This window comes from Arachis ipaensis, chromosome B5 (genome assembly GCF_059453495.1).
Source record: "Arachis ipaensis isolate K30076 ecotype BB chromosome B5, ASM5945349v1, whole genome shotgun sequence".
NCBI classification, from domain to species: domain Eukaryota; kingdom Viridiplantae; phylum Streptophyta; class Magnoliopsida; order Fabales; family Fabaceae; genus Arachis; species Arachis ipaensis.
The window spans coordinates 150371524-150393365 of record NC_142440.1 but is presented as its reverse complement, the minus strand read 5'-3'; the positions used below and the strand labels follow the sequence as shown (position 1 = coordinate 150393365).

Genomic DNA, 21842 nt, shown 5'->3' with positions numbered 1-21842 from the left:
AATGAAAGTGTTATGTGGTAACATAACAAGGTTTGTGTAAATGATCTTAGTTTGATATAACATAATATCCTGTTGGATGAAGTAAAAGTACTTGTAAATAAGTAACAGAAAGATTGATCCAAACCATGGACAATATTAATTAATCGATACCAAAATATGGCAAACCATTCATAGTTTTAACACATTACAACCATAAGTAATTGAACAAGTAGCATGACATACTTGATTAGTAATCAACAAAATGAACCATTGTTTAGAGTGAGCGCAGTCACTGTATCTTTTAACAAAAAACAAACACTTGACAAGAAAAATGTCCTAATGTTCTAATATTAAAGTTCACTTCTTCCGGGGGTGCTTAAATCCAGGAGTCGACACAAACTTCAGAAAATTTGTGAATTGTGAAGCAGTGGCAGAACTCACACCCTTCATTGGGTCCAGTGCTGTAGAAGGGGTTGTTGGTGGTGACCTTCTTCTAGCAGGCAGTTTGGCAGGTCTTGTGGCTGGTTCTCCGGTTACTTCAGTGAACTATACAAATTTCAAACCAAAAATAAATACCAAACTTTGTCACCCACTAAAACTTTTTCAGAGTTATTACTCCATGAATTACAAAGGCTTATTATAGAATTAATATTGTACCTTTTGAGAGTCTTCTGGTTCAGAACAAATTGGCTGTGACAGATCAATTTCTGAAGCTTGACCAATAGGAGCAGAATTGATTGTAATATTAGCAGTAGCCGTAGCTGTACTAGTAGTAGTTGCAGTTGCAGTGGCACTGGCAGATGCAGTGGCAGTTGCAATGTCAGTTGTGGTGGCCTGGGCAATTGCAGTTGCTTGTGCACTAGCATTTTTAGGGTCTTTAGCAGCCTCTGCTGCCTTTGCAGCAGCCGCAGCATCAACTGCAGCTTGAGCAGCATCAGCTGCTCTTTTCTTTTCACATTCTTTCTTGGTGTGACCTTTTTGCAAGCAGTACTTGCAGGTGAAAGGCCGAAGCTGTCTTTTCAAGGCTGTTATTGGTTTAGATTTCTTGCTAGAACTTGTGCCTTCATCGGAGTCCTTCCTCCTCTTTGTTTGAAGATTCCCTGGCTTCCTCTTGATTGGTGGTGCCAATGGCCTGTTAAACTGACTTTGTTCCCAGAAGGCTTGGCCAGGTATAGGATTGATGTTGTACTTGTATGTTTCCTTGTAAGACTCCATGGTTATCAACTTATGGCAGAAATTCTCTGGGTGCTTGTTGACTCTGGCCAGTGCTTCACAAGCATGAACGCATGGAATCCCTACAAGTCCAGTTTACATCCAGCTTAGGTTAAAACAAAATTATTTATAACACAAGTGTAAAATTCAATGAGCAAAGGTAAGTGGATGGGAAAAAATAACCTGTTAACATCCAGAACTGGCAGGTACATAATCTTTTCCCCAAGTCCACCACATGGTTTGTAGGACGCCCATGGACCTCAAACTTCTCATATCCAGTATCTCCAGACCATATAGCATGCCAATGTCTGGACTCTTTCCTCACATTTTCTAACCTACTTTTGATTACGGGTGGTAACAGCCCCAAGTGATTGTCCAACTTAACCTTGTTCTTAGCCATAGTCCTCATGACAAACATCCTCACCTCTTTTAAAAGAGTAAGTATAGGCTTGCCCCTTGCTTCTTTGATCTTTGAATTGAAAACCTCACAAGCGTTGTTGTAAATCGAGTCCAATTTCGGGTTGTGCCTGAACTGTGACCTCGTCCATGCCTCCTTTGGCCACTTGTCAAGATACTTCCATGCGTCCTTGTTCAGTCTCTTTATCCTATCCATGTATTCCTGAATTTCAACAGTTAATAGTTGGGAAAAAAGTCCATGTAAGCTAACTCCAGTTGCAAAAAAAAGTGGCTTTATGTACCTTAAACTCTTGAAATGTTGTAGCTCTAGCACACTCCTATAACAGTCCCCTCAGCTCCAGGTCCTTCCACTGCTTGTTGAAATTTCGCCACAAGTGCCAGACACAGAATCGGTGGCCCACATTAGGCATCACGGCTTTCATGGCAGGCAGTAATCCCTGAAGATAGCAAACAATATGTTACCACCATAGTCCTTAACTTTGAAAATCGATCGCCATAATAGTCCCTAACTTTGAAAATCAATCACCATAATAGTCCCTAACAGCACACCATAGAGGTATAGTATATAATCAAACAATTATATCAGAGCAGTAATCACAGTATGGCAGTAGTCCCTAACAGCACACCACAGAGGTATAGTATATAATCAAACAATTATATCAGAGGTATCATCACAATATGGCAATATACTCCTCTTTATGCACTAAATCAAGCTAACACAGTTTTACACATTAAAACTTATGTGAGATTAAGGATTAAGGTTACAGTAGGAAATTACCTTTTGCATATCAGAGATGAAATTCCACCCATGAGTCTTGTAGTCGCCAAGATCCTCATGTAGCAACTCTAGAAACCACTTCCAATTCTCAAAGTTCTCCACTTCCACAACTGCCCAGGCAATAACGTAGACATGATGATTAGCATCTTGTCCAACAGCCAATAGAATTTGCCCCCCGAAAACAATTTTTAGAAAAGCCCCATCAAGTCTAATTAACGGACGACAGCTAGCCTTAAAACCTGACTTGCAGTCACTCAAGCAGACATACATCCTCTCAAATATGACCTCACCACTAGGCTGTGGCTTTGTGCAAATCTGAACAGTTGATCCCGGGTTGATTTTCAACAGTGTTTCACCATAGTCCCTAAGCATGGCATATTGATTCTTTTCATCCCCATAGACTATATTTCTAGCATCACACAGTGCCCGTGATATAGAGTTTCTATTGAGCGACAAGTCATATTTCGTCTTGAAATATCTTGTAGCCTTACAGTTCCTGAAATTGGGATATTTCCTTAGTTTTTTGACCAACTTACCCAATTTCTATTTGCTGCCCTGTTCTTATCCTCTCGTGGACAAGTGTGGTCATTGAAGAAAGTCTTAACTTGCCAGCAACTGTCTTCGTTGTCCCTTGATGCGTACACAACCCACTTGCAATCCTTCACCTTACATACTGCCCTTACCCTTTTCCCGTCATTCTTCCTAAACCTCATCCGTCTCCCTTCTTGTATAGTGAACTCCTTCACTGCCTCTTTGAACTCCCACTTAGTATTGAACTTCATCCCGACTTCTAAATGTAGTTCCCCGAACCTAGCACCCTGTCTAAACACCGAAAATACCTCATCCGAACTTTCTTCTCCAACCAGCTCATCCTCTGAATTAGGTGGTGTTTTCATCTCCAAAGAGTGCCACGAATTGCCACCATCCGATTCTAACCCTGGATCAAAAGCGTCATGGTTATCCCCCTTTAGACCTCCCCCCACAAATTCGATGTCCACATCTTCATCAGAATCATCTTCCACAAATCCATCATCATCAACACAGACCTTGGCCTTTCCTTTTTCCTTTCCACTCTCTGCCTGGACCTTCTTCCTTGCATTGGGTTTCTTGACTTTCTTCTTCTGTGAAGGAACAGTATATCCAATGCTCGATTCATCCGAGCTATCATCCGGCTCTTGTGACTTATAGGCCTCGTCCTCAGCACTCTCGTAGCTGTCATGAGAGTCTGAGTCAGAGGATAAAAGAACATGGTCACCAGCATTTCCCTTTGCTTTTGAAATACCTTTCCCTACAGACCTTAGACAATATCTCCTAGTCCTAGTTACATTGTTCTGTCTGGGCATGGGTTTGGGTTTGGGAACTGTCTTAGGCTTAGACTTTGACTTAGGCTTAGGCTGGGACTCCATGTTAGAATTCACATTGGTCTTCTTCGGTAACGCCTCTTTAGCTTAGGGCTTGTATGTTACCATGCTTAAACTCATAGGAGGGTCCTTTTCGGTGGTAGGTTTGACAGGGGGTCTTTCACCATCCTGAAATTTGACTTGGCTTGCTCTCCAAGATCCCTCACCTGGTCATCAACATGCACAACAGCATCCTCTCCTTGTACTATTTCAGGTTCTGAAATGCCATGTTCAATATAGACATCCACTACCCCATCGTTCTTTCCACCATGAGAACACAGCTCTCTCAACTCATTATCAGAGTCTAAACGCCTCAAACCTACTTCTAGGCTCATCCTAGGGACCTGCCACCAAACCTCCTTCATGGTCTCATAGCCTAGCTCTTTGAAGTAATTTATCAGGTAGAATACATCCAACCTGTCCACATCCAGATCACCTAAACAATGCTTATTGTCAGGTGTGTATGTCCATCTCCCATCTTTACCCCTCTCAAAATTTCTCCCATGATGAAACATTATGTCTAACAATTCGGCGTTCATCTGCAACATAACAGAGGAAAAAAAATTTACCTCGCATGCAACACAAAAACAACAAATAACTTAGATATTACACACCACCAGAGATTACCCCCTGTTCTTTTCACAAGAAACAGAGCATGCATTACTGGTTTGAAGAAGGAAAACACTAAAACCATAACAAGCAGTGGATTCTAACACAAACTACATGTATCATGTTCAAGTAACTTTAATAATCGGCCATATCAGGAATGAAACATGATCCAAAAATAAAAAAAAAATAAAATAAAATTTGTACCTTGAAGCTAGCTTAAACGGTTCTTCAGTCGTTGCTTCAATGGTGAACCACGAACCTTCCCCCAAGTTCAGTATAACAATGTTAAGAAACCAGGCAGCAGTGCCCTTGCCTGTCGCTACTGATTATGGAGGAGGAGACCAAGCGTTGAGAGAGGTGAAAAAATATGGAGAAGAAGACGTAATGAATGCCAAACCCTTTACCCAAGCTACTACTACACTCATTGTGATCAAAACGGTGACGTGTGGGCTTTCAATCGTTTTGCCTCATGAAACGACGTCGTTCCGAATGTCCAACGTGGCAGTGGCTGCACCACATAAGCAACGCTATCGCTGAGTCACGCCGAAAATTCTCCGAAGGACCATTATGTTGCCCGAATCGCAATCTGGGGGACATAAACAGTGCAATTGGAATCTCAGTGGCTAAATTGGTGCACGGGCTGAATCTGGGGGACCACTACGGGGATTTAGTCTTAAAAATTTACTTCCCAATACAATTAGAAGCCGACTCTTATTGATATTCATAGTTAAAAAAGTTCTTTCAATTAATAGAGTTGCTACGCAAAAATTAAAGCTAATTTGAAAAGAAGATAAATAATATTCTTTTGAGTTGATTTTTAAAAACGAATACTAATTTCGTTAAATCTGAGAATTGATCATTCTAACGAATATCTAATATAAAATTTTTAGATTGACAATTAAGTACCAAAAGTTGAGTAAAAAATTATTGTGGGGTCAAATTTAATAATCTAATGGGGGCAAATAAATATTATTATCATATACTACTAAAAAAAATTCAAATTGTAGTGGGGGCGCTTGCCCCCACACCACTCCACTTAGATCCGTCCCTGATCACGCTGGTCAGTGACCAACGTGGTACATTTTTGTCAATCTCAAAGACGTAATTAGTACAATTAAAATTTCAGAGACAATTTTAATAAACAACATCAACTTTAAAGACCATTTTAAGATTTAACTCGTTATCAAAAGCTTGATTACTCAACTCCAAATAAGAGTAATTATTTTGGTCATTGATTAGTACAAAAACACAAGTAAAAAAGTATGTATAAATATATATAAATAAATAATAGCTGATTTTTTGTGTTTAGAGATACTTTTACAATTTTTCTTAGAATAATATTACACATCCAAATTTTTTGTTAATCAAGTCCAACTAAGTTGATATAACATAAAAAAAAAATCAGTTATAACTAACATTATTCCAAGTCTTATTGTTTAACTTGGTTAGATTTGATACATAAAAAGACTTGGATATGTAACATTACTCATCCATTTTAAATTTTTTTAACTCAAATCTTACGTTTTTAGACAAAAAATTGAATAAATCAGTTTATTCAGGTGCAATAACCCTTGCTTTTTTAGTTTTCATTCTAGTTTATCATTGCATATAATCATATAGAAAAAAAAATTGAAAACAATCTTTTTTCCGAATAACAATTAGCCAAAAAAAGTTGAATATGGGTATCATCATATCATGTGCAAGATTTACAAGTTTCCCATGCGATGGTGCACAAGGATGGGGGATCATTATCATACACGTTTTCTATTTTCTAGAACTCTCAAACTTCCAAAGCTAGACCCTTCTGCAAACATCATCAGTTGAATTCAAACAGCAATAATCACGTTCACGTATCATATCTATTCATCATGACCCTTTTTTCTTTTCTTTTTTCCTTTTCTTCCACGAGTTTGCCAACCACATTTGCAGCATGTGATGTTCAACTGTTGGATCATGGAAACATTGAATGCCATCAATATCATATAGGTCCAATAATATAATTCAAACTTCAAAGTATCCAATCCCACACAAATCCACATATATTATTTATTTATTAACATTGTCCTCAACATTGACGCAATTTTCTACTCTATTCCCTACATTATTATAGATATTCGAATTACCTAATGCCGATAGTGCGCACATAACAACATAATCAAAGCCACTAATATTCATTTGTGGATAAAGCAGACACTCCAATTATTGGCTCACAAGGTACAAGACAGAACCATATAAAAAAAAACTGAAATCTTGTTCATGTGGGGCTGATTTTTCCACAGCCATCTTATGGAGTGGAGGGGGCCAAAAAAGAGAAGAAAAAGCTCATATATACTACTAAAAATTAAATGCATATAGCACGGTGAAGGGGTGTGAAGGAATGGTAATAACATCTGGAAAGCATATTGTTAAATGCTGCTGATTTCTTTCTTAACCTTCAAGGTATCATCTGAAAGATCTCCATCTAGCAACTGGTTTAATGGTTCTTCTTCTTCAATGTCGTCTTCGTTGTGACACTTGTCGCCCAAAAAGCTGGGTTGATTCGTCGAAGATAACAGCCTAGCCCACATTCTATCAGTTATCACTACATGATTCCGGTTCTCATTGATTCTCTGCATAAAAATGAACCCAACAAAGAGTTAGGCCAAAAGACTTCCACAACTTTTGCAACCAAAAAATGTAATAATCTTTAGTCTGCTACTATTACTTCCTGAACAAAAGTTAACTTGCTTTATTTTTTGGTTAGAATGAGAAAACAAATGCAAAGGAGAGAGAGAGAGAGAGGGAAACAAGCAGCTTCATTAAAACATGAACATAAAAAACATTGAAAATGAAAATGAAGAACCAAATGTTCAATGATGGACTTACATAGAAGGGTATATAAGTTTGTCTTCCATTGACAAGTCCACTTGTATAGCCAGTGTAACCTGCCATTGCTCCATGAACAGCACTTTGAGCAAGAAGTGTGCAGTACACATTATCAGAAGCATTGCTTGGAATGGCTCGAATCATGTAAGTTGGATCTGTAAAACAGAAAAGGGAAGGCAATACTCTCAGTGTCATCATTATCTGTAGCGTGTCAATACATAGAATTCTAAGTTCAATCTTCACGAACCTATATATTTGAGAGTTATGGCCATCGTCTTCTCTCTTGCAAAATGATCCTGGAAGAACACAATGCGGAAAATAAGCAGCAGAAAATATATTCACAAAACGTTTGTTGATAGTTAAAGGAAATGCTGAAGAAAGAAATAGACTCTATTTTTTCATGGTCTACCATAAACTAATGAAAGGACATTCTCAGACACTAAGTTCAAAGTAAATTCTTTGGTCTCTTCTACAAAAGATAGACATAGAAATCATCAATTGGAAACTTGAGACAACAGAAAACATTTCCAATTCAGCATGACAGACAAAGAATGTTCTGTTACAACTCCTAGAGAATTCAACCATGCAGACAAATTTATGAATGTGTGAAATAAACAAGGCAATCCACATCTGACAATGTAATTAAGAGGATAATGCTTCCAAAGATCTCATAGAAGAGAAAATACATCTACTACAGACAAAGCGTATAAAAATCCAACCTTAATCTCTTGGGATATCCACAGCCCAACATCTTGAAGAAGCTTGTTTCCTGAAGCATCCTGTTTGTTCATGGTTTGCATTTTCTCAGACATAAGTTCCTGTCCTGCACCTTCGGCAATAACAATAACCATGTGCCCATTTTCTTTAAGTCGTTTCTCTATATATTCAAAAAGTCCACCAGGACCCTCAAGGTAGAATGGTGACTCTGGAATCAAGCAGCAGTCAACATCTCGACTCGCAAGAGTAGCATACATTGCGATAAATCCTGAACCGAGGAAGCAATGTCAAGTTCTTGTGATCATGTTTAATTAGTTGATGAGTGAAGCCATTATTATAACAAACAGGGAAACATAGTAACTTACCACTATAGCGACCCATCAGCTTGACAACCCCTATACCATTCTCAACACTCTCAGCTTCAACATGTGCCGCATTTATAGCTCGTTGAGCCTCCTCAACAGCAGTGTCAAACCCAAAGGACTTGTCAATAACCTATTAAGCAGAAGAGAGACATTAGGAAAACAAAGAATTGCAATTAACATCCTCATCTAATTAATAATTGCATTTTAATCATTTGATATGGAAACTAGAATGTGCAAGATATGTACCGGGATATCATTATCTATAGTCTTGGGGATTCCTACAACCGCAACTTTGAGACCGCGCCTTCTAACTTCCTGCATGGATGATCAAGTTGAATTATTAGAAAATTGCTACTTTATCTTGATACAATTAGCCGCCTAAGTCTTTGATCAATATAATCTAAGTAAAAGAACAGTTACATCCCTAAACCCAAAGTCAACTGTCTCATTTTTGAAATCCTATATACCTCAAAAATTGCAGCTGCACCCCTCTGAGTTCCATCTCCTCCAATAATGTAAACCTGAAATTGAGAGAGATATTATTAGTCTGAAGAACACACAACATATGCACTAAGTAAATAGAAAGAAATGCAGAGTCATATACCTGATTGATTCCACGATCTTGTATACTATCAACTATCTTATTGGTATCATGTCCGCCACGGGATGTACCAAGAACAGTTCCACCACGCTTGTGTATATCATTAACACTTTTAGGAGTTAAATTAATTGTATTTCGAGCATAGAAACCCCTGTATCCGCCCTACAAAACACAATATTTTTCTCAGTTAAACAGGGATCCACTCTTTTTGTTGATGAACTCGAGGAGGTCCCGTTGAGTTTTTAATCAGAAGATTTCTTATTCTATAAATGACTCGATAGATAACTTTTTTCAATGTTTCAAAAAAGTCCATTTCAATTTTTTTTAAATGAGACTGATGAAAATAACCAAGTATGAAAGCAATTGCTTGTTATGCAACGAAGAAAGGAGAAAGCAAGGTAATGAAGCATTATACACCCAAATACAGCACAGGAGGGAACTAAAGAAAAGCGATATTACAATTTAATGGGATTTTAACAATTTCACATTTATTATTCTTTACAGTTCATAAAGAAAAGTAAAGAGCCAACTATTTTTAGGAAAGTTGTAAGTAATGCCATAAACATAAACTTACTTCAATTCCAAGCACTCTCTTCACACCATACATATGGTGTAAGCCACACACTAGCTCTCTAATGACGGTGTTGAGACCAGGGCATAGTCCCCCGCAAGTGACAATAGCGGCCTTGACTTCATCCGACTCGAAATACACCTGAAAATTCCGATTTTAAAAGGCCATTGCCATTAGCAATAAGAAAGCACCATACATACCAATCATTATTCCACAAATAAAGCCACAGAGCTGGAGATATACCTTTTGCCTAGGTCCAGCACGCCTAAAATGCACTCCTCGTTCGCTATCTTTGTGAACAACAACCTGTTTAGGATTAAAAAACAGAAATGGAAATGAACAACATGATTTTAGGGATGTCTAAAGTTGCAACCAACATTTTAGGCCAGCTTTTCCACAAGAAGGGGGAGCCTTGGAGCCACTGCTGCATTATCTCCTATGACCTCAAGGTCACGGGTTTAAGCAGTAGAAACAGCCACTGATTTAATTATCAGATTAGGCTGCATACATTACACACCCTTTGGGTGCAGTCCTTCCTGGACACTGCGTCAACGTGGGATGCTAGTAAACCGGGATTTTTTTTTTTTTTTTTTGCGGAACCTCCCAAAAAAAAATAAATTGACCTTGATAACATGATTTTGGACCACCGTCTTAAACATGCTTCCAACTTAGTCACCGTTTCCATTATTTGGACTGGGGGGTCCATACCTGGCATAGGGGGTAACGGTACCGCCACCTTAATATACAAATTAGTATTCAGTTTATTATATAGATGTTCATAGATTCATAGGTGGATTAATTAGGCCAGCAGGTGTTTCGGTAATATGATTAGAACACAATACATGAATTCAAATACATTAAAAAGAGCTGAAAATAATGATTATAATAATTAATAATAATCACAAACCTTCTGAGGAACACTGTCATCGACATGCACGAAATATTGCCTGCAAAAAACAAGTTCAAGACATCAATCATAAAAGAAAGTAAGTAATCACAAACAAGAGGTAGCAAAGTAAACGGAAAATTACTCAACACGAACAGAAAAAAATTAACACTTACTTAACTACAGAATAAGCAGGGTTGTCTTGCAAAGGATTCGGGTATGTCTGCAAAAATTAACACGAAAATAGGAAAAATATACCGCTTATCAGCCGCAGGTTTTGAGTTTTGACCCAATTATGGAAGCAGGAAAAATTTTCACTAAAATCGATAACAAAATTAATAAATAATTCGCAAAAGTAAAATTATTAAATTAACATACCAAAAAATAAATAAATAAAAAAATAGTGGGACCATTCATACATAACTGCAATAAACCACCGACTGATGCATGAACCAAGAGATTAGTAATAGAGAAATATAATTTTTCCCAAACAATATATTTATATTTATTTATTTAATAACGACAAAAAAAACTTTCCGAGAAAAGAGCACAAAAAAGGTGAAACAGAGCGGAAAAAAGAAAGCTAAGACACGATGAGTGATCAGCGTAAGAGAAAAGCAGAGTAGAATAGTTCAGAAGAAGAAGAAGAAAACGACGACGTACTGGAAGATCAGAAATATAATCAGTGAAATGCGGAACGTCTTCGAGGATGTAACCTGCGGTGCCGTACACTATCTTAGGCTTGAGATTGGGAGCTGACGTCATCGCTGATGCTCCCTCGCCACCGATCCACCCGTTACAGTAATTATTCATCGTAACAGATTCTGTTTTGTTTGCGACGGGAGCGGTTGCGAGGTTGTTATAGTTGTTGAGGGAAGTTGTTTGAGACTTTTTGTTACTAACGGTAACTGAACCCATTCGAAGAAAGGAAGGTAGTTATATCAACGATCGGAGAAGGAGATCAAAGTAAACATATTTATAGTAAACGGAGTTGACCGAAGAAAAAAAAAACAGAGGGAGTTTAATGTTTTTTTTTTTTTGTGTGTGGGAAGGTTGAGGGGTAGTTGAAGTTTTAAGAAGTAAAGAAAAGGGGGTTTGAAGGAGAAACAGGTGGCTGGAACAATGGGGCGAATTCGTGTGGTATTTGAAGGTCTTTCAGGGTCTCTTGTTATGCTTTGGGATCCATGAACAACCTTTTTTCTTTTTATTTTTATTTCAAATTTTGATTTTCATACACAATATTTTATTCGGTCGATCAATTAGATTTGATTTGTTAGTTAGGATAATTATTTACACTATCAATATAGATATTAGATATAAAAAGATATTTTTTTTTGCTATGTGATGATATATAATTAGATATACTTAAATTAAATTTGTGTTACGTAATTTTTAAAAGACTTGTTAAATAAATATCAAGAATTAGATTTATAGATTTGAATTATTTAATAATAAATTTTAAAATTAATCATTTTTATTAAGATAATAATATATCTATGATAAAAATTAAATTCATAAACATTTGAGTAAAAGGATAAGTATGTTTTAAGAAATTACCCAAATTTTTGGGAAGAAAAGAACAAGTAAATCTCTAAAATATTTATATTAAGCATGTATCACGGTTTGGCTAATCTTTCATCCAATTCAGTTTAATCAACGAATAAATTTGATGGTATATACTAAGCAAACATGTCATTTGCAAATATAGCCATGTGTACGATTATTTAAAGAAATTAGACAAAAGAAATGAATAGAAAATGACATATATCTCGTGTTATTATTATTTAAGAAATTATTTTCTCTTATTTATAAGTTTTTGTAAATTTTTTTATAAGATAACAATTTTTATATAATTATTTTTATGTAAAATTAATAATTAAAAATTATTAAATAATATATTTAATAAATTTTAACTATTAATTTTATATAAAATTAATTATACGTAAATTTTTATTTCTTTATAAATATATTCCTCATTTTATTTAGAATTTTCTTTTTAAGCAAAAGTGGCCAAGTGAGAGGTTGAATCAAACAGAGTGCTTTAAATTTAGATATAAAAAAATTTTAAATATTAAATTGTAGATTACTTAAAGAGAAAAATTTTATAAATAATAGTAAAATATTTAATTAAGTTCAATTGAATTATTATTAAGGGTTTTAAATTAGGCGCGTTTCTTTTTTATCATATTGGTGCTGTATTTTTTTTTTCTCTTATATTATTACTATTTTTTTTTCTCTTTCGTTATCATTGTGCCCTTCACTACCACCATCTTCTCCTCCTCTTTCTTTTTAATTTATATAAGGAATGCTAGGAGCCAGCAAATTTTGTGATTTGTAACCATCAATTAACTATCAATGATATTTTTAATGGTGTGAGATTTCATCCAATAGTATAAGATTACTCACTTTTCTTTTGTTAGTTAAGTGCTAGCCAAATTTTAATAAAAGTGCTGACCCCTAAATCTTCTCTTAAATTTTTTCATCTCCTTTTTTTCTTTTCATTCTCTTCTATCTTCATTATTGTCAATCATTATCATCATCGTTATCGTTATTGTTATTGTTATTTTTATTGTCATCATCGTCGTCATCTTTTTCTCTTCCTTTTTCATTTTTTCTCTTTTATTATAGTCTTCGTCACCACCACCACCACCACGCCACTACCTCCGTCTCTTCATCCTCTTACTTTTTTCATTTGAATTTATTTGATCTCTTCTTTCTTTTCCCTCTTCCACCTCCTACTCCATCATCATTATTATCATCATCAGCATCTTCTTATATGTATAACCGTTCAAATTTAGAATATACTGAAATTTCTTAATACTGATAACACACAAAATAAAATCAGTTTAAAACAAGCTCAAACTAAAAGTGCATCTTATTTAAATCCAAAATACACATAAAATATTGACGATACACAAATAAACTCAGTTCAAAACAAAAACAGACCAAGTGCACCTTATTTAAATTCAGAATACACTGAAATTACTTAATGATGACGTCACACAAATAAACTTAATTTAAAACAAGCACAAACCAAAAGTGCACCTTATTCAAATTCAGAATGCACCAAAATTATTTAATGATAACTCAAAACGTCGTCTTCTTCTTCTTCATTATCATCATCATCATCATCATCATCGTCATCATCATCATCATCTTTTTCTTTTTATTTTCTTATTCATCTTTTCCTTCTTATTTTACTTTTTCATAATTCTCCTTATTTTACTCTCTTAACAAGAATAAAAATAAAAAAAATCAAACAAAAAAAGAAGAAATATATAATACTATAAAATCACTAAAAAAACAAAGAACCTACGTTCATTTAATTAAATAAGATTGCAATACAATACAAACATGTTCATTCAATTCTAATATGAGAAGTAATGTTCCTTAAAGAAGAAATAAGAGCAACAAAAAAGAAAGAAAGAAAGAAAGAAAGAAAGAAGAATGAGAAGAAAAAAATATAATATTAAAGAAAACGTTTTTGTGCTTTTGTAACAAAATCGGTATAAAATTAAAAAATTTATATGTTATTGTTAAGAAATTTCGATGTTATTTGTTCTGATAAATTTTGCATATTTCAAAACTTTTTCTCTTCTTTTTCTTTCTTTTCATTTTCGTTGCTTCTTCTTCTTTTTCATTTTTTTTCATCTTTTTCTTATTTTATTTTTTTATAATCTTTTTTGTTTCACTTTCTTAAGAGGAATAAAAAAAAAATCAATACTACAAAATTATTAAGAAGAAAAGAAAAAAAAAGAAAAAAGAAAAAAACGCAACAATAATAACAGCGATAAAAAAACGACAATGAAAAAAAATACGCGAAGTAGAAGAAAAAAACGAAAAAAAAAAAAGAGAAATGCGAAAAGAAAAAAAAATGCAAAAACCGAAAAAAATATTTAAAACGTATATTCACACTTTTACTGATAAAATTAATTTTTGATAAATTTAAACTGATTTAACTAGATTTAATTATCAAAAAATTTAGATGTATAATAAAATTATTACTTAAATCAACAAAATTGTTTACAGAGACAAGACATATAACCTCTTTTAATTAAATTATTTTAGATATTAAAAATATTGGTGCTTCACAATTTTTTCTAAAAAATTTCTGCCGATTTAAACTAAACGAGTAGAAAAACAATAATATAATATTTTGTTTAATAATACAGTAATTAAACCATTTTGTTTTCCATCTTTGGGTTCACGACACGAAGTGGTGGACTAGTTGCCACTTTCTAGAATAAACCTTGGAGATACTTTGATAATATTCTGTGTTGAATTTTCATACACGGTTAAGTGCTAACTCCTCTGTTTTGGGAAAACAGAGCATCCTTTGTCCAATGTTTTACGATGTCTATATAATAAACACAAATTGCCTTTTGAATTTCCGTCAACCATTTGAAGATGTAATACATTAGTTTGTAGAGTAAATACTATTTCCATTCTTGATCATTTTTTTTTTTAAAGATTACGAGGTTTTTAAATAAAAAAAAATATTCTTTTCAATTTTTTATATTTAACTTTATAGAATCGATTAACTCCTTTATTAATATTGACATAGAAATTAATTATTCTTATAAAAATAAAAATCAAAAATCAAAAATATTTTTTTTTTGTTAAAAATTTCATTATCTTTTAAAATAATTGTCAATAACTGTTTAAAAATTTTTTTCTAATTTTTTGTATTAATATAAGTAGCAGCAAAGCGATAGGCAACACGACTCGTATCTACAGGTGTCTAATAATTCGTTCAAACTTAGTTGAAGCAAGTTGACAATTCAATTTGCTGTAAATAAGATCAAATGCAAGTATTAAATCAATTTTATTTATTTAATTCATATTCTTAATATATATATATATATATATATATATATATATATATATATATATATTCATAAAAATATATATACGTATGATGAGTGAACAAAAATTTGAACCCAACATTTTTATTTTTTTATACAAATTATTATTGTCATTAAGTAATTTACTTTGTTAACCGTACATAAATAATATTTGATCTTATAAAATATAGAATGGCTGAATATTTTATTTTTACATATCAGTTAAATAAGGTCAACCTAAAAAATTTAAAGTGTATGTAACTATTATGGATTCGGCCCACGGATCTATGACCTGGGATAAACCCAAACTCGGCTACCCGGGGCCGGACCATCAAAACCCTCTAGGAGGCTAGAAATCGGCTCTACTAAAGCCCCCAACCAACTTTCAAATTTAAATGTCCATCTTATCTTACTCAGATTCAGATAAGATAAGATAACTATCACCACCTATAAATAAGAGGACCCAGGTTCCCAGGTATTCATTCATTCCACACACCTTATACCTCTCAGATCCATTCTGACTTGAGCGTCGGAGTGTCTTTGCAGGTATCTCCCCCCATTGCTCCAGTCAAGCGATCCGGCATCCGCCTCAACCCGCAAGTTCTCAATCCATCTCTCAACCCGTATAAGAGACATCTTGTACATTGGCGCCGTCTGTGGGAAACTTGCGCCAATCAAGCCGGAATGGGGGACATACCGGAAGAGACCTCCCTAAGCCAAGACAACTCTCGAACGAGGAACCCAACCCCCGAACACCAAGAGGTCACAAACCGCAGAAGGATAGCAAGCACCATCCACCACGCCACTCCTGCGCAAAATAAAGAAAACGAACACGTCGCCGCAGAACCACGGCACCCCGAAAACACCGGGGAAAAAGCGGCACAAATAATCCAAGATCTCTACCTTCGAGTCCAGGAACTAGAAGGAAGAATAGCCACCGGGGAAAGGCGCAACGCCGAAAATGGAAGCCACGCAACCTCTAGATCAAAATCTCGTCGCGGCCGATCGCCAACCCGACGAGAGAAACAATCATAGCACCTCGCGCAGCCCCAGACGTGAAAAATCGCCAGAACGGCGACACAGTAAAAGGTACAACCGTAGCGCTTCTCGTGATCTAAGTCGTCAACATGACTCAGACGAAGATCGGCGACACCGAGAAACCAAGCGCACGAGAAACGAACACACGATAATGGGAGCCACTCCCTTCACGGAAAGGATCTTAAAAGCAAAACTCCCTAAAGGATTTGACAAACCCACGGACATGAAGTATGACGGAACCAAAGACCCCCAGGAGCACCTAACGGCCTTCGAGGCCAGGATGAACCTAGAAGGTGCAGCCGACCCAGTCCGATGCAGAGCTTTCCCGGTAACCCTAGCCGGACTGGCAATCAAATGGTTCAACGCCCTCCCTAACGGATCCATAACCAGTTTCCCCGACATTTTGCGAAAGTTCATGGCCCAGTTTACAACCAGAATCACCAAGGCTAAACACCCCATCAGCCTGCTAGGGGTCACGCAGAAACAAGACGAATCCACGCAAAAATACCTCGACCGCTTCAACGATAAATGCCTAACGGTCGACGGACTCACGGATTCTGTCGCAAGCCTCTGTTTAACCAACGGGCTCATGAACGAAGATTTCCGCAAACACCTTACCACCAAACCAGTATGGACCATGCACGAGATCCAGAACGTCGCCAGAGACTACATAAACGATGAGGAAGTCAGCCAGGTCGTCGCCACCAACAAACGGCAACACGGCAACGCCCAACACGGAAATTCGACATCTCGGCATAATCCAATATCCAGAGAAAATTAGAGGGACCAGCCCAAACAAACAAACACAAACCGACCACCCAGGATCGGCAAATTCTCTAATTATACACCCCTAACAACCCCAATTACCGAGATATACCACCAGATAGCTGATCGAGGTATTATCTTGAAAGCCCGACAACTCAAAGAAAGAACAGGCGGCAACAAAACCCTTTATTGCGACTACCACCGAGGTTACAGGCACAGGACACAAGACTGTTTCGACCTTAAAGACGCCCTCGAGCAAGCCATAAGAGACGGCAAGCTCCCAGAGTTTGCCAAAATCATCAGAGAACCAAAACGCGCGGAAAGAGACAGGTCGCCAGAGAGAGAAGGGCGCAACCCGAGAACGCAAAAACAACCCCCCATGGAAAGTCCAGAAGACGATCCTACCATAATAGTAAACGTTATCACGGGCAAAGACGTGTCAAGCAAGTCAAAATCAACACTAAAAAAGGACCTCAAAGTCCTGGCCGTCAGAGACCAAGCTCCAACTACCACTGCCGACAAAACGATAACTTTCCTACTTGAGGACTGCAAACACGGCACCTCAGCCGAAGACGCACCTTTTGTCATCTCGGCAAGAATCGGAACGGGACTAGTTCGAAGAATACTGGTAGACACCGGCGCAGACTCCAACATCTTCTTCCGAGGAGCCTTCAACAAGCTCGGGCTCCGCAACGAAAATCTCCAAACGCACCACAATGGCGTCACGGGACTCGGAGACAACTTTCTCAAACCGGACGGTTCCATCACCCTCCCCCTCACCATAGGGACAGGCAACCAAAGGAAGACAATTCTATCAGAATTTGTGGTCCTAAAAGACTCCACCGCCTACAACGTCATCCTCGAAAGAAAAACAATCAATGACTTCTCTGCCATCATCTTTACCAAATACCTCCTTATGAAATTCATAACGGAAGACGGCTCCATAGGTACTATCCACGGAGACCGAGAAGTCGCAGCAGAATGTGACAATACCAGCCTAGCTTTACGAAAAAAGTCTCGCGACGCGGCTGGGATATTCCTAGCCGACCTGGACGCTCAACAAGGCGGCCAACCTAGGCCAGAACCAGAAGGCGACATGGAAAAACTACAAGTAGGGCAAACCAAAGACGAATACACCTTTATCAACAGGAACCTTCCATACGACCTTAAAGAAGGTCTTTCCCAATTCTTGAAACAAAACAGAGACTTGTTCGCCTTCACACCAGCCGACATGGCCGGAATAGACCCCGACTTAATGTCCCACCGGCTAGCCGTAGATCCCAAAGCCAAACCCATAGCACAAAGGAGACGAAAAATGTCGTCAGACCGAGCGGCCGAGGTCAAAAGACAAGTAAAAGCCCTACTCGAAGCAAACTTCATCAGAGAAATACCCTACACGACGTGGCTGGCAAACATCGTACTAGTAAAAAAGTCCAACGAGAAGTGGCGAATGTGCGTCGATTACACGGACCTCAACAAAGCCTATCCAAAAGACGCCTTTCCCCTACCAAACATAGACAGATTGGTAGACGCCGCGTCTGGCCACCGATACCTCAACTTTATGGACGCATACTCCGGCTATAATCAAATACCCATGCACCGACTCGATGAGGAAAAAATAGCATTCATCACCCCCGACGGGATGTACTGCTACACAGTCATGCCTTTCGGCCTAAAGAATGCCGGAGCCACCTACCAAAGACTTGTCAACAAGATATTCCAGAATCTGTCCGGAACCAAATTAGAAGTCTACATAGACGACATGCTCGCTAAAACCGAATCAAGCGAGCAACTCATCAGCGATCTCAGGCTCATAATGAACACCCTATGAAAGCATCGAATGCGACTCAACCCGACAAAATGCGCCTTCGGAATAGAGGCAGGAAAGTTCCTCAGATTCATGATCACGCAGTGCGGAGTCGAAGCTAACCTAGAGAAATGTCATGCCATCCTCGATATGACAAACCCAAAAAACCTTAACGACATACAAAAGCTCACCGTCCGGCTCACCGCGTTATCCCGTTTCCTCGGAGCATCAGCACAAAAAGCAATCCCCTTCTTCAAACAGATGAAGAAAGGAGCCCCCTTCAAATGGAAAGCAAAATGTGAGAAAGCATTCCAGCACTTCAAAAGAGTCCTAGCGGAACCACCAGTTCTCGCCAAACCCCAAACAGGGGAGACCATTTACCTATACCTCTCTATAACGGAAGAGGCACTCGCAGCAGCACTCATCCGCGAAAACGAGAAAAAAGAACAAAAACCCATATACTTCATAAGCAAAGTCCTACAAGACACAGAAACTCGTTACTCGTGCCTAGAAAAGCTAGCTTTCGCACTCCTCACGGCCTCCTGGCGCTTACGACAATATTTTCAAGCCCATTCCGTGACAGTCCGGACCGACCAAGCGTCAAACAGGTACTACAAAAACCCGACCTAGCAGGAAGAATGCTAGCATGGTCCATCGAGCTATCCCAGTTCCAAATCAAGTTCGAACCCCGAAACGCAATCAAAGCACAAGCCATGGCCGATTTCATTGCCGAGATGACACCGGGAAACCCCACCCCCGAGTCATGGAAGCTGCACGTCAACGCTCATCAAACGTCACCTCCGGAGGTGCCGGAGTCATACTCGAAAGCCAAAACGGGGTCGTAATCGAACAGTCAGTACGATACGAGTTCCCAGTTTCAAACAATCAGGTTGAATATGAGGCCCTCCTGGCAGGCCTAGCCCTAGCTAAGGAAGTCGGAGCAAAGGTCCTGGAAGTAAATACCGATTCCCAGGTAGTCAGTTCCCAGATTAACGGAGACTACCAAACGCGAGATCCCCTACTCCAACAATACCTTGCCAAGGTAAACGAACTAAAAGAAGAATTCAATCACGTGACCATACAACACGTTCCTAGAGAACGAAATGCCAGGGCGGACCTCCTTTCTAAGCTAGCCAGCACCAAACCAGGACGTGGCAACAAGTTGCTAATTTAGGAAGTCGTTAAGTCACCGTCCATATCGACCACGACTAACGCCTGTCTGACACACTCCAGCCAAGGATCATGGACCCACCCTATCCTACAATACCTCCTCAACGGAACACTGCCAGAAGACCCCAAGGAGGAAAAACGGACAAAAAGAGAAGCCGCCAATTATACGGTCATCGCCGGACAACTATACAAGCGCAGATTCTCGCAACCCATTCTCAAATGTGTCGAGCCCAGGGACACGGAATACATACTCCGCGAAATCCATGAAGGCTGCTGCGGCCACCACATCGGGGGTAAAACCCTGGCCCAGAAAGTCATCAGGGCAGGATACTTCTGGCCCACGATCATCCGGGATTCCATGCAGCTGGTAAAGAACTGCGATAAATGCCAAAAGCACGCCAATATCCACCAAGCCGCCCCCCACCAACTCAGCATTATATCGGCAGAACGGCCATTCGGTACCTGGGGAATCGACCTCGTCGGGCCCTTTCCTACGGCACCCGGTCAACTCCGATATCTCATCGTCGCCGTAGATTATTACACTAAATGGATCGAGGCCGAATCCCTGGCCTCCATCATGGCAACCCAATGCCGAAAATTCCTCTGGCGGCAGATCATAACCCGGTTCGGAATCCCCGAGATCGTCATCTCGGACAACGGAACCCAATTCACCGATAGGAAATTCAGAGAATTCCTAGAAGGGCTACATGTATCCAACTGTTTCAGTTCGGTAGAACACCCCCAAACAAATGGGCAGGTGGAATCCGCAAACAAAATAATCGTCAAAGGGCTCAAAAAGCGGCTCGACGAGGCCAAGGGACTATGGGCCGACGAACTCGGATCAGTCTTATGGTCATATCGAACAACCCCTCAGACGACCACCGGGAAAACCCCTTTCCGTTTAACATACGGCGTGGAGGCCGTCATCCCAGTAGAGATAGGAGAGCCAAGCCCAAGGAGAACGGTCGGGGGTAACGACGAAGATGCAGAACGAGACCTCATCGACGAAGAAAGAAGCATAGCCCATGTCAGGGAGCTAGCCCTAAAACAAAGAATCAGCCTAAGGTACAACCACCGCGTCATCCGACGGAAATTCGTACCCAACGATCTCGTCCTACGACGAAACGACATTGGAACCCCGACCCCAGGAGAAGGGAAACTCACCCCCAACTGGGAAGGACCATACAGAATCAAAGCCACAATCGGAAGGGGAGCATACAAGCTTGAATGACTTAACAGCGATGAAATCCCCAGGACATGGAATGCCGCCAACTTACGACACTACTACACTTAGACTGACCTAACCTACTTAGGTCACCCCTTGTTTTTCTTCTTCTCTTTTATTATTCGTTTTCCTTCTTTACTACATTTGTTTTCCCCTTTGAATTTAAGTATTAATCACGGGTACTCTTTCCCGCCATAAACTGAGGGTTTTAACGAGGCCCAATAAAACTCCATTTTATTTTACCTTTCCCCCTTTTTACCTCCCCAAAAGGAACAGAAACACGGCCACAACACCGAGAACTGATCACCCTTGGGGCCTAACAAACAGATGTCCTCAAACGCTGACGGCCTACCAAAGGCCCTAAGTCACGACGGCTTAAACATGCAACGGCTCGGAAAACATGCAAACGGCTCGAAAAACATAAAAGCCTGAACAGCCACACGAGTCATCAAAGAAAAAGCGAGTCATCAAAGAAAAAGCAAATTATAAGCGGCCACAATGGCATAAACAAAAGTTCAAAACATACCAAATACACGGCCACAGGGCCAACCAAACATCCAAAATAAAACCAAGTTTCAAACTAAATGTAATAA

The 21842-nt window shown here is 38.6% G+C and overlaps 3 protein-coding genes and 1 pseudogene across 4 annotated transcripts; 1 reads left to right on the top strand and 3 right to left on the bottom strand.

Annotated features, from left to right (window-relative positions):
• Positions 1-425: 425 nt before the first annotated feature.
• On the bottom strand, positions 426-1194 carry LOC148566204 (uncharacterized). Its single transcript, XM_088487674.1, has 2 exons — positions 637-1194; positions 426-506 (listed from the first exon to the last, which is right to left on the bottom strand). The coding sequence occupies exons 1-2, from the start codon at positions 1192-1194 to the stop codon at positions 426-428; spliced, it is 639 nt and encodes a 212-aa protein (XP_088343800.1).
• Positions 1195-2356: 1162 nt separating this feature from the next.
• Positions 2357-4325, bottom strand: LOC148566203 (uncharacterized; annotated as a pseudogene).
• Positions 4326-6053: 1728 nt separating this feature from the next.
• On the bottom strand, positions 6054-11684 carry LOC107644457 (ATP-dependent 6-phosphofructokinase 3). 2 transcript variants are annotated; one of them, XM_016348318.3, is made up of 14 exons: positions 11064-11640; positions 10577-10623; positions 10422-10461; positions 9758-9820; positions 9518-9655; positions 8947-9105; positions 8810-8863; positions 8589-8657; positions 8343-8472; positions 7980-8245; positions 7508-7556; positions 7261-7415; positions 6828-7004; positions 6054-6338 (listed from the first exon to the last, which is right to left on the bottom strand). In XM_016348318.3, exons 1-14 carry the CDS (start codon positions 11316-11318, stop codon positions 6255-6257), a joined length of 1686 nt encoding a protein of 561 aa, XP_016203804.2. In that variant the 5' UTR covers positions 11319-11640; the 3' UTR covers positions 6054-6254. The 2 variants fall into 2 exon arrangements, with proteins under 2 accessions (XP_016203804.2, XP_088344886.1); XM_088488760.1 differs by lacking the exon at positions 6054-6338 and having other exon boundaries at positions 6403-7004; positions 11064-11684.
• Positions 11685-19500: 7816 nt separating this feature from the next.
• Positions 19501-20028, top strand: LOC148566202 (uncharacterized). Its single transcript, XM_088487439.1, has one exon. It carries the CDS (start codon positions 19501-19503, stop codon positions 20026-20028), a length of 528 nt encoding a protein of 175 aa, XP_088343565.1.
• The last annotated feature ends 1814 nt before the right edge of the window (positions 20029-21842 follow it).